The following is a 13,848-nucleotide window of genomic DNA, read 5'->3' as shown; positions in this document are numbered from 1 at the left end:
ATATCAAAGCCATACAATGAGGTCTGGTAATCTTTCCTCAGTAAGTCATGACTTGCTGGGTAACTCTTCATTGACTTATGAAAGCCGAGGGGGAACCCACCTCTCTCTCACAGGTGTTGCTCCAGAATATGGCAGTGGTGAAACCAACAGAGAAGCACTGCTACAAAATCAGTGGGAGGACAGAGGACACCTTGTAACAGGACAAGATGCATTAGGACTTCTAATCGTCATTCTGCTGGGCTAATAGCTGCTCCTTTCTCACTGCCCAAATTGTAGTATTTGGCAACCAATGCAGGAAGATATAGCCCCTAGTCCAATAGTTTACATGCTAAGCTTTGCAGATAAGCAAGTGGTGCCAGCCCCTTTCACTGGTGTGGCCAAATATCAGGTCTTCCAACTGGATATAAATGAGAACTGAGAAGCTAGATGTGACCGGCAAGTTGCCTTTGGAACACAGAAAGCATAAAATATTTGTATGTAAAAAGACAGAAGTCAATGCACTTGATGAATATCAGTAAACAGGTTAAACAGCGAGAAATCCTAATGATTCTAATTAAACAGACAGTAATTGAAAACACAAAACTGCTGTGAAAGTATACAATAAATGTTTTGCTCAGCTGTGATTTCACTTGCACCTATGTTATATTGGTATGCATCTGCTGACTACCAGTTATCCCAATGTCAGGGAGAACAGTCAAGTCTGCAGTATGTGGATGTGCTAGCCTTGGTCCAATCCTTCTCACTTTTGAATAAACAGGAAAAATTTCAAGCAGGTTGTACACAATTCACTAAGTCCTTCTGTGCTGTGCTACATCTCCTGCCTTTATCTCCTTCTCTCACACCATGGGCCCACTGACACTGCAAGTTTGGCTCAGGCTTAGGCAGCCTTTGCCCTGTGACCCAGGTGCCCACCCTGACAGGCACCCTGTGGCCTTTATGGCATTGACCCCACACTATGGAAGAAGGAGGCAGCTCCAGTGCAAGAAGTGCCCTATAATCCATTGCCACATGGGTATGAAGCTCTTCCAGCAAGAGAGTTTCTTGGGCAGGACAGCCAAGGCCACACTCTGGTCTGTGACTGGCTGCTAATGAGCATGTGAGGGATGCTGCTAAGGCACTGTGTTGCACTCAGGGAGCTCTGGAGGTCCTGTGAAGATGCCTCTCCTAAGCCCCTGTAGTGCTGATGGAGAGCGTGCCTGTGTTTAAAGGTGGTCTCCGACTCCTGTTTGGCAAAGACAAACCCATGCCCTTGTTGCTACACATAGATTTACTGAACAGAAGGTAGGAAGGGGGAATGGGAGGTGTAACAGAGAAATTACACCTCCATCTCCCACAAAAAGTAGCACAAGCTTATATCTGCATGTCACTTGAGAACCTCATGGTACTTCTGCCCAGCCTGCAACTGGAACCTCCCCTTAGTTCTATCACCTGATTTTTTTGTTTGTTTTGGTTTTGGTTTTTGTTTTTTTGGGGGGGCTAGCTTTCCACTGCTGAGTTGTGTGCTTGAACATATTTCTCCTGAAGCAAGAATTCTGAAAGGAAACATGTCTAGAGCCTGTGAAGAGAAACCATCAATTCCACTTTCCTTTCTTTCCAATTCTGATTTAATAGCTAAAATAATTGAGATTGTAAGAATACACACATTAAAAATACACACATTCTGTACACCCCTTAAAAATATAAACTGCACATTCTGTGGTGCTGTGCTTCTCATCCCAATCATTAGGTATCACTAATACTGCATTTGCATCATGGTCTTTACACACTTACACCTCTAAACAATTTTTCTCTGTCAACACAACATGAAAATTCCCAGCAGTCTAATTAACTTCTGTTTTGCTAACACTCCTCTTTGCAACCTTTTAGCTGAGATAGTACATCTGATGGCTCCAATTCAGTGTTTAACCACTATCGCCTTGTCTACTGACTTTCTAATTGAATGATTTAATTTAGATTAGCACACTATTCTCTAATAAAAAATAATTTTCTAATACAGTGAATTTGTAAGCAAGACCCAGGCTAGCATGGGCTCAAACATTAATCACCATGCAGGTGACTTTCACATTCATGTCAATAATTGTCACAATAATAACCTTAAATTGCAGGCTGTTGGCATAGGGAAGTTTCTAAGTTGGTGGTAAGATATGATAGAAGCACATCTATCGATACACTTGTGTCTTCAGAAAACATGTCTATTCAACCAAAACGGGAAAAACCTGTCAAAGCTACTCATGCCTAGTATGCATTTTGTTCTGAAGTACTGACCTCACACCCTAGTCAGCTTCTGATCCCTACCCCTTTTGGCAGTGGGAAGTGTACAGACTGGTCCTGCTGCAGCGAATTTTCATCTTAATTTTATTAGCATTTCTCTGTTTCTGTTAAAAAATGGTCCTTTGGCCATAATTCATCTTTACTCTTATTCAGCTTCAATTTTTACAAATCTTCAAACTGTATAGATTTGCCATATGAAGAATCTGATTGCTGGTACTTTTTCCTCCTTAAATCCACAATACAAACTCAGAATTTATGCTTTTATCAGTCCTGCCCATGCCCCTCACTGATAAAAGTCATTCTGATGAAACACAGGAAAGATATTTAATGTGACTGAAAGATAGGGAAGCAAACTTCCACATATATATATATTCAGAGAAGTGTCACATTGGGGAATGGAGAAAGATAGGAGTCTGCTGAAGTATCAGGCTACAGAAATGGGGAATGACTTTCCTTTACTAAAGCAAGGCTAGGATGTCAAATACAGAATCTTCTTTTAAAAACATTTTGCCATAATTTAATGTTGATTATTTAGTAGTACTTGTTCATTATTATATTCTGAAAATGGTCAAAATATAAATCCTCATTACCAGAAAACTCTGAGGTAAATGCTATGGAAATTAAAAAAAAAAAAAAATCTCTTCTTTCCTTTGGAAGATAAAAATCCACAAGGCAGTCTGTTCAAACACATTTCAAACATTGTAGAGCTTTTAATTCTGCAGAAGACTGATGTCAAAAGTAATTGCACTGATAGTAGCACTGTTACCTCTCCAGCACTGTAGCTACGAAGTCGCTGAAGATGTTGCCTGTGAGTCAGGTGGTTAGGGAGACGACCATTCTGCAGTGGGATCCTGGGATCTATGAAAGTGGTAGCACGGCTGTTGTGGTCAACGAAGAAAGACTGAAACACACAGGAAAAATCTTTTTTGGTAAGAAGACTGCCAACATCATGAAGGTATTGTGATATCATAACATGAAAACTACTGGCAATCATGTGTCAGAAGCATCCTATTTACGCACAGTCCATGGAAGTTAGCCAAGACTTTCTTAGCTGAAGAACACACTTGGAAAATACCTGAAGCTATGTAGATCAAAATTAAGTATAATGCCCATGAAGTAAACAATACAGAAGAGAATAAACTTACCAAAGAACATTACTTTAGCCTATCTGGTGGTTCCAGAAGTCACTAAGCAAAGCTGCATCTGAGGCAGAGATACTGAGACAAATTTTGCAGTCATGAGAGATCTAAATATTGGCTTAAACTTTTTTGTTAGTCCAATGTTGCCTTGGGTCTGGTGGATAGTTTACAGAAAGCTAGAGGTTCACCACTATGCTTTGTCCACTATGCTTTGTAATACTGGTTCTTGAACGTTCTTCCACTTTGAAAATAACTCTGATTGCTGCTTGTGTTGGTTAAACCAAACCTTCACTGATTTCTAGTGATAAAGTAGCCTGATGTGCTGTGTTAAACAAGTGACAGGTTTTGTCTGAACTCTTACCTTGCCCTGCTGGTCAGTTTTTATCTCCCAGCCACGAGGAAGCTCCAGTCGAGTATCAGCAAACATGTTGATAAAATTTACCAGATCTCTGTTGTGCTGATAGCGCTCAAAATTACGAGCATCCCTACGGATCTTCAGAATCATATGCTTCAAGCAGGTACTGTTAGTGAAGACTCGATAGGCACTCTATGAGATAGAAAATGGAAGTGAGAAAAACCATTTCTGATGTCAAAACAAATTTGTTAATTTCATGGGACATATTCTGAAAGAACTGAAACAAATCCTGTTAGAGTTAAGAACCATTTATCTCATTTCTTGGATTTGATTAACTACTTTATGTGACCACCTAGAAGTAAGAAATATAATCTGGAAAGTGAAACATCTCACACATTATGCAGTCAGTTTGCACATAAACTGCCTTTCTAATGTACTCCAAAACAGTGGCCACCCAAAACACCATGCACTCAAGGGGCATGTAGTAGTGCTTATTTCATCGCTGTTATTGACCAACAGAAACACTGCTTGTGTGACTGGATGGTTCTAGAAAGATTTCAAGAAAGCTGTGAGCATGTATTTTATTCAAATCAAGATGCTTCTGACAGGATTAATGAATTTAAGTAGACTGCTGTTGAGAAACCTACACCTAACGTTGCTACTGTATTTATGGTCAGTTCATAACCAGAGGACAGAAACACTTTCAATTGTCTATTTTTGGAAGACATGAATTGTTTCCTGGAAGTATTTTTTTCTGCAATGACTAGAAAGCATGTCAGATGGAGATGCTTTCATTAGTTAGATGAATGCCACCTCTCAGGCATCTAGCTGCATCTCAAAATGGGCATTAAATACACTTCTTAGATGTACATCTAAGTGAATTAGTGCTGATCTGGTTGCAGAATAGAGGCCAAAGTTAACTATATACTCAATGATAGAGCGCTGCAAAATATTCTTGTGGCGATGATCATCTACAGGCAACTCCTGGTATCTGTTATTTCAGGGAAAAAGCTCCTCAAGATATGGCAGGAAACTTTAAAAAATCTGCAGCTCTTCTCAGCATTTCACTAGAAACAAAATGAGTGCTAGGTTCTGCTGGGCAGCCCAAAGGATTTTATTACTCACTAGGGTAATAAAGGATCACTAGAGGAGGACTCGTGTCTCCAGAAAATGAGCCCCAGGGTGGGCACCTGCAATCTGTCCAGAGAACATAAGTCAAAAGTTTTGATTTATCAATTTCCGTGCATTTTTAATGCATTTAAACCACTACAATGCAATAAACTATTTACAAATATCTTTATTACGTATGGATTTATCACGGTTGTAGTCCTGAAATGAGAATATTCTCTGCAGCACAGAGTCCCTGATTATGATAAGTATTGGTAAGTGTTAGAAAATCACAGAGATAGCATCTCTGCCCTGAACATATGACCTGGTTATGACCCAGGAAAGCTTCATGGTCACAAATTGCTATGAGCCCAGCCTACCCCATGACATAAGTTGTATTTTTTATCTAATGTGTGATCAGTGACTGAGTATCTCTTAGCTGCACTAGGGAAACAAAAAACGTGAAGTAGTTTTATCACTCCATGGACATAAAATATCTAAAAAGTGAGTGCCTTTTCCTCTTAATCATAATGGCTGGATAATATTTTTCAATCCCAACTTCACTGGCACAATTAATAGCATGAAATTTTAACAGAGGATTGTGGTTAAAATATTACAACCATATCAAGCCAGAAGTTATATAGGCCTTTATTTCTGTACAAGTGGAATCTGTATGACCATTTGACAGATGTTTCTATAGATTATCCTGGCTCTCAGATTTGAGACAACTTTATAAGCTCAAACTGAAGGCCTCTCTTGGCCTTCTTTTAGTGAAAAATAAAAGTGGGTTTCAGTCTCTTATGAGCTGCTCCTTATACCACTATGGAATCAGTTGCTCATTTTGCAAACAACCATGCCAAATGAAAATTATATTGCTCCCACCTATAAATCATAATATTCTCTGTCAATGGAAGAAATTATATGCACTCCATAACCTACTTCGGTTAAAATCAGAACAGTTAATATATCCCTTCCTCTGCATGAAATGGATGATTTTCCCTACCCAGAAATGGAAGATTTTCTAAATATTCAGAAGGCATGTGTAGATGCCTAGAACTACATTAAAGATACGGAAAACTAGGAAAGCATCTACTTGTGAGATATCTGAATCTGTTTCCTCTTGGTTGACCTGCCATTACATTGTTTTCAATCTGCATCAGGTTTGCAAGAAAAAATGCAAATTTATTTCATTAATGGAAAAAAAAAACTTATTTGAATTTTTAAAAATCATTTTCATTCTTGTTTCTTCCAAAATATCTACACTGACTGAATTAGTATTTCTCTCATTACATTATACCCATTTGCTTCTTGGGAGTGCAAACTACAAGAGTAAATAATTTCCCCCCACTGTTTCCCTAAGACGTGATAGTATCTGAGTGAGATTTCTCAGAAACATGGCTTAAAAAGTAAAAACCTCATTCCATGCAGTAACAGGCAACAGAAACCATCAAGCCAAAATCAAGGGCTCCTGCTCATATTGGAAGGATAACATTAATGGGCTTCTTTGTAGCAGTGAATACCTTGTGTAAGGCAGAATTCAGCATGACTCTCATTGGAGCAGCCTGCCTGTACTGGCCTTAACCTGGTCCGGTCCTCAGAAAGGACAACTGAGCTCTGGCTACAGCAAATTCATATTCACTCTGCATTCTCCCTGAACAGTCTGGGGTGCAGTGTTTGGATTCAGAAATCAGTAGCATGAGCAAGCAAATAATAATTACTCACATAGTTTGCATGCAGCACAGTGAAGAACTCGGGATTGGTGATGAACTTCACAGCTGGAGACTGCAGCAACAAGGTAATTTTTTGAGAATTCACAGGAGAAAGGGAACCTTCCCTCCTAATCTCTGGACAAACAAACAAACAAACAAAAGCAGCAAAATCGTAGTGAAAGGCACAGTCTATTACTTAACATTTACTGAATGGCTGCAAAAGAGATGTTACGAAAAAATTACCATCCTTCTTTGCATTTGCAAACCTTCTGGAAACCTGGTAGATGTTTTCCTTATAGTTAGTGCTGAAGTGCTTATGGTAGCAGAGAAAGAGCTGGATGCTTTTTACTAGTCTATGTGATAAGACTGTGTCATTTCTATTGCTGTCTATAAATATAAAAGCGAGCACAACTGTTTCTACCAAGTAATAGTTTGGTTCAATACCACCATTCAGGTCCTGCCTGACAGGTTCCATCCACTGCTGATTTTAGAGACATCTGACTCTGCTATCCAGCCTGAGGGGTTCATCTGCAGAAAGCATCTGGCAGCAAAATTGGGTTAAGGAAGCCCCCCACTCAGGCATGCACATCCATGTTGGTGCTGCAAAGAATTTCCCTTTGCTTGAAATTGCATTATTGTTGGTTTTAAGGACTAGAATGGTAAAGAAGAAAACCAAAAAAACAACCAGAGAAAAATGATTATTTTAAATCTGTATCTATACATGAAGCATGGGAGCAGAACTGAACATTTGGGACTGTAAACTCTGTAGAGGTAGATACTCCTCAACCTTTTACAGCAAGCAGAAAAATGCATGGAATTATGGTTTGAGCATGCAGATCTGGTGTTTTCAAATACAAGCCAACTTTTTTTTGCAGTCTAAGTAAACCGGATGCAGACATCATCAATAGAATAAATACAGATTCCCATTTTTTTTCTTATAAATTATCACTGTTCTTTTTGCTTTCTGCTAGACACATCATATTATTCTATCCATTTAAAACTAAATACTGTATCCGTTTCTGGGGATAAATTGAGTTATACTGGCCTGTAATCCTTTTTACATATTTAAGTTAAAAGCCAAATAGCAGATGTATCATGCTGCAGCTTTTTCATATTCTAGCGTAGTTTACATCATCTTTGATCTATTAATTCTTGGCATTTTATAAAATATAGACCTTTTTCTCCTAAAAGCAAAGCAATTATCTATATCAGAAGCCTATTATTAATCACTTAAGATGACCTATATTATACTTATTAGCTCTTCAGGGTTAAAACAAAAGTGAATGTTATGTAATAAACTGACCTAAATACTTACTGGTAGCAAGCCCTATTAAATTACTCTTTTATTATGTAGGCTATGACAGTAAGTGATTATACATATTACAAGTAATGACTACATTACTTATAATTTAAATACCAGTAACACGATGTGTACATTTCCATATCAGCTGCTAAGGGAGAGCAGCAGATTCCCCATATAGCAGTCAGTGTAGGTAAAAGGTTCCCATAAATTTCAATACAAAGGACTGCAGAGAAGCTTTGAACATCAAACATTAAACACTCCTGGTCAAAATAGATTTTCAAGCAGACATTGCACTGGTGTCAGAGAAGAGCCAGAAAATGATCAGAGGGCTGGAGCACCTTCCCTGTGAAGATAGGCTGAGGAAATTAGGGTTGTTCAGCCTGGAGAAGGGCATGCTCCAAGGTGACCTTATAGTGGCTTTCCAATACCAGAAAGGGGCCTACAGGAAAGCTGGGGTAGGACACTTTTTGCATGGGTGTGTAATGAGAGGACAAGGGGCAATGGTTTAAAACCTGAAGAGGGGAGCAACACTGAGGACAAAGTTAGGTGGAGGTGAGAATGATCCAAAGGAAGAGAACTGGCCATAAATTTTGGTGGTGCAAGTTCTCAGACAAAGCACACAGTTGCTTCTGCATGTTCATAAGTTTCATATTGGGCACTAGTCTGATTGCTGGTGTTTCTCACCTGAGAAAAAACACTTAAGACTACGGTTTCACCAATGTTTTAAGACGAGTCTGACTACCACCAAAAAAGAGTAGAAATGATCACTGTGCAACCCATCCTGCTCTGAGTACACATTCTCCTTTGGTCCTCTGCAGTGTCACTCACTCTTGTCTGGTCATGTAATCTGGTTGTAATCAACATTAAGTACAATTAACAAGGCTATTTTTCAGACAGATCAGTTCTTTGCTCTGGTATGGGTGCTGCCACGAGTGGGTGATAAGCAAAAAGACAACTGTGTCTTACTCAGTGCCTGCTTCATACTTAGATCAGCTATCACAAAACTGCAGTTTCATACTTGAAGCCAGGGCCACTATAGGTAGGGCCACTTGGGCTAATGTGGCAGCATAAAAGCTATGCACAGAGAAAATAAACTACAGCACCCCAAGATCAAATTCACAGCAAAAATAAGACAGCAATAAGCTGAAATAAAACAGAGATGCTTTCTCTATTTCAATTGCAAATAGCCCTTTACTAAAGCAAAAATGCTTTGTCTGTCTTAGTAGTTGTTGAAACAGAAAGAGGCCCTTTGTATCTAGCTTTGTACTTGTAGCTTCAAGTCTAAACATCTTTTATTTTAATTAATTTTTTCAACCTGGTTTAATAAAGTTCCAATCTCCTGTGGAAATGCAGATTTCCCTAGAACTGAACGCCATCAATCAGTAGCAATGAATATAACTCAATAGCTGTTTTTCCCCATACCTGAGGTTGGCTGGGAAGGCTCTGCCTCAGAGTCACTTCCTCCTCCAGTGGGAACTCTCTCCACCCTGTTGTTTACTACAGCATCATCTTCAGTCCTCTCTGTTGCAATAGTTCTCTGGATATTTTGGTATCTACATACAGTCAGAGAAAGGAACAACATGCTTTTGTTAGCAGAAGAGCTTTCTGGTGCTTTTTTCCTTAACAATCAGCACTGGTTTTGAATGTTTCCATTACTTCTGTCTTCAGCATACAACAGAGCAAGAGCTCACCCAACTCTTAATGATGCAGATATTCACAATTGTGCCAATCATTACACTGAGGAGATGACATTTTGCACTGACTAACAAATAGCTACACAATGTGCAAAGCAAGGAAGACTTGTAAAATTTAGGCAGGTATTTAGGCTGCAGGTTGCTATGAGGCTTCCCTTGAAAACATCTTGATGCCTGGAACCCAAAACTACTGGTGGATCATAGTTCACCCTCTCACTTAGTCCTATGGTAGAATAACCAATGAAGGAAAGAACAATGTTTGTGATGCCTTGAGTATCCTTCAGTCTTTCCTATTACAATATTGGATGCACATGCTCAACTCTAAAAAGGTAAAGGTTACTAAAAGTGATCTCAAAATGTGCATTACAATGCTGTCCAGCCAGCAGTTGGGAACACTTCCATTTTGGTAGGCAAATGGAATGTAAACTAGTAGTTAGTGTGACCTTGAAGAGCTATCTATCTGACAAGGACAGCAACAGAAAAGGAGAATAGTATGTAACACATGAGCTGAATGAAACCTGAGGATGTGTTATGATAATTTTTGGAAATCAGTGGGATTAGGGACTTAGCTTGCATAGTGAATAACTGCAAAACAAGAAAGAGTAAACAGTATAGAGGTAACCAAATACCAGCAAGGAGGACAGCAGAGGAAAATTCAGAATAAAAATCTGCAAATGCCTTAAAAACCTATAATGTCATTTCCATACCAATCATGGAACTAATTACCACATTAATTGATGTCAAGGGGACTGATCATGGACTTAGGGATGTGGTCAATCCTAATTACTTTACCAGATCAGGAACAAAGTATATACTGGTTGTGGGAATAACCTGGACTGTTTTGAATTCACATTACACAAAAAAAATTATAGTTGGCTTTTTCACTCACATAGATAGATGAGTAAGAGAAGAGATCATGACTTCTTTGGTTCTATTGGCAAGCTATGAATATAAGTCTTATACATTGAATAACAAAATATATTTCATATACAGAGAATGAAAAAAAAAAAAGCATAAAGAGAAGGAAAGAAGCAAAAAGAGAAAAAAAATGAAAGAAAAGGACAGAAAGAAAACAGGCACCCTTAATTACTGGAATAAGTTTTTAGTTCATCTAAATTATTTTTAATCCTTATTTCTAAATTGAATTTCTCTGTGTGTATAAACAGAATGGCTTTATTGCCTACATTTAATCTGTTGCTCATTCTCATAATTTACACTCTTTTTTCTTTTCTCAGCTCAAGTTCTGACTTACAAGTTTTACTTACTTTCTTTCTCTTCATTTGTTAATGCACACTTTAGTCCAAATGAGAAGTTAGTCAGGAATTAGTTCCTCAAAGTGACAAAGTATTATTGAAGACAAACCAGTTAGGATTTGGTTTTTACTTCTGTCAACAGGTATCATCACTGCAAACCAGTCTTGGGCTGGAGAGAACTAATAAAAATAACTGGAGTTTTAATAGATTTATGCTAAGCTTTCACAGTATTATGTTTCCCAGTACTCAAAGTCATTTGAAGCTACATTTAGTGTATATTTTGACAGGTCAAAAGACAGTATCTTTAGAAGACTAGTTTAAAAATCGAACTTCTGTGTTTAAGTAAACATCCTTCTTTACAAGGAAATTCTGATAGCAACTTCTGCAACAGCATTAATTCACTGTATTTCTAAACCCTTTGTTTTATACCCACATTTTAAATTTTTATTAAACTGGATGAACTTTCCATTACTGGAGGAACCTTCCAGTACTGGAGGAGTTTTACAACACACATATAGAACAGAAAGAGGAAAGGGGAAAAAAAAGGGTGTTCATATAACCAAAGGATATATGCACACATACAAAAAACCCCCTTGTAGCTTCAGTTTAATTAGATGGTAGAAAATACCTATTGGCAAACCTTAAAGAGTAATATTAACTGTATGCCAACAAAACGGTACATTTTTCTTTTGGGTCTCAGTACTATAAAACCATCTATAAATAAAAGAAAATGCCAAAGCAATTGAGGAAAATATTGAAAGTGCAAAAGTTATGGGAATGTCTATGGAAATTTCAGTTTCTTTTCAAAGGGATTTCTTAAAGAAATGGAGGCCTAGAAATACCATCATAACTATTACAGTTACAATTTCTTATGTCACTTATTCCCTTTTTAATTAGTGCAAAGACAAGTCTAGATAGACATGGTGCAAAGCATCTTTCCAACAGAGCTCAAACAACAAAGGCTGTTACCTGCTTTTGTAACAAGTAAGAAAATCAGATAGTGGTCTAGAAAATGAGCAAGAGTCTTTAAAATAAGAAATATGGATGTCTCTTTGGAGTTTGCCCAACACCTGGATTCCTGTTTTTCATTTCCTGTATGTGGCTGCTACAGCTAATGGGAAGCTTGGAGCATAGTGGGAAAGTAGGACTAAGCTCAGTCATGGCTATGAGACTTTTTTCAAGCTGAATTTCCAAAGGTTTGTGGTTTTCTAAGGGCTGGAAATACCAGGCTTCCTTGGTATATTTTGGTCTATTCATGCCCTTCTACAAATGAAATGAGGAAGTGAGTAGATCAGTGGTTTAAAACGAAAAGTTGCAAAGTTTTTTCAAACTTCTAAGTCCAAATTTGAGTCCAAATTTTGCCTGAGGTCAGACCAAAAGTTTAGGCTACTGCTAATTCTATCAGCAAGGTCTATGTCTACTGTTGCGTCACCTAGAATGTTTCTTCGAGTGTTTGCTGGAGAGCATCTCAAATAAGGAAGTCTGAAATACAGCAAAACAATATTTCTAAAATAAGTACCTAAAAAAAAAAAACCCAGTCCTCCACAGTGCTGATACTAACCATTTATGAAAAGTGGTTTTCATCCCAACTTTGAAATCTGGAAACCTAAATACCTGAAATCAGCTTTAGCATCACAATAATTTAAGCAATTTCAAAATTTGAACATTGTATTTTCAACAAAGGTTGAAAATATAAAAATTACTTGCCACTGGACAAAGGCTCAGAGATTTAGTATGAATCTCTCTTACTAGAATCTTAGCAAAGGATCTCAAACTTGAGAACAACAGGAGATCTCCATATTCAACTTCTCAAATCAACGGAGATCTTTGGCAGAGAGCAGAGAATCATCATCTTCTTTCCTCTGTCCCAAGAAGTCATGACAGTCCATGTTTATGAAATTGCAAAGCACTTAGGCTCCTATGGGACTCAGGTAAGAAGGAGAGATATACCACTGCTGAAAACTCTCTGTACTTCTCACTTTGTAATTACATATGTGAATCCTAAAAATAGAGAGATTCAAAGAATGCCAATCTTATTGACTGTTAATTCCCAGCCCAAACCAGTGATAATCAACTCATAACCAAGAAAGTGAGGCAGTCTACATGAAAACAGGGAAGATTAAGTTTGGAAGCAAGGAGGTCACACAGGCCTACCCTTCAATTTCTGCTGAGATAGCTGGTTTTAAAGATTAAGCTGTGTAACTAACAGAATGGTAAATTCCTAAGCAGATTCTCACAGGCACTTATTCCTTTCCTGGCTACACTGCACTTATGTGAGTTCAACCTCTAAAAACCAACCAACCAACCAACCAACCAACCAAAACCTAAAACATCCAAAAAAATTATGTATGTCTACAGAAGGGCTTTCAGCTTTCTGTGGCAGAAACTTGCTTAAGTGGCAGCCAGACAGTCTGAGCTTTGACATGGCCCAAATCCCTTTTAAAGACAAATGCTAAATGGCAGAACAGTCATGTAAATACTTTGAAAATTCTTTCATTACAACAGTAAATATTTGCTCTCCTGTTTTTTTTTTTTGTTTTGTTTTGTTTTTTTTTTTGTTTGTTTGTTTGTTTCAATATTAGCTTGACACATTCTGAGAAAAGATATATGAAAGCAAATACTGAACATGTTCTTTCACCTCTGCAAGACAGAACACACGTAATAAAATGCCAACCCAAATAATAAATGTTTTGGAAAAAAAAGAGAAATTCTTCAAGAGATTGTTGATATATGAGGGCTGGTTTGCTCTTAACAAGTTGCATTAACTTTCCAATCACTGTCATTCAGGGCCCAGCTCTTTTTACATACAGTAACTCCCAAACTAGCCTGCACTCTGAAACTCTGCATCCTTCTCCTAGCTACAGATCTTTCTCTTTATCAGAGAAAGAAAGACAAAAAAACTTCAGTGGCATTTCACATGCTATGATTAGAATGTAATTTCAGCTTTGCTTTTTTTTTCCTAGAAACCATATCATTACAGTAAGCAGGGAATTAAAAAAAAACCCTTTTTAGAAGTA

The 13,848-nt window shown here is 37.9% G+C and overlaps 1 protein-coding gene across 4 annotated transcripts in view; it reads right to left on the bottom strand.

Annotated features, from left to right (window-relative positions):
* The window catches only part of HECW1 (HECT, C2 and WW domain containing E3 ubiquitin protein ligase 1), a 247,302-nt gene that overhangs the window by 44,339 nt on the left and 189,115 nt on the right, over positions 1-13,848 (bottom strand). For all 4 annotated transcript variants that reach the window (XM_071736187.1, XM_071736190.1, XM_071736186.1 and 1 more), the window contains 4 exons: positions 9,307-9,437; positions 6,595-6,716; positions 3,772-3,957; positions 3,038-3,172 (listed from right to left, as the gene is read on the bottom strand). In XM_071736187.1, the coding sequence (XP_071592288.1) occupies positions 3,038-3,172; positions 3,772-3,957; positions 6,595-6,716; positions 9,307-9,437 (574 nt within the window). The remainder of the gene's footprint in view (positions 1-3,037; positions 3,173-3,771; positions 3,958-6,594; positions 6,717-9,306; positions 9,438-13,848) is intronic.

Source organism: Heliangelus exortis, chromosome 2 (genome assembly GCF_036169615.1).
Source record: "Heliangelus exortis chromosome 2, bHelExo1.hap1, whole genome shotgun sequence".
Taxonomy (NCBI): domain Eukaryota; kingdom Metazoa; phylum Chordata; class Aves; order Apodiformes; family Trochilidae; genus Heliangelus; species Heliangelus exortis.
This window is presented reverse-complemented; position numbering and strand designations above follow the sequence as displayed.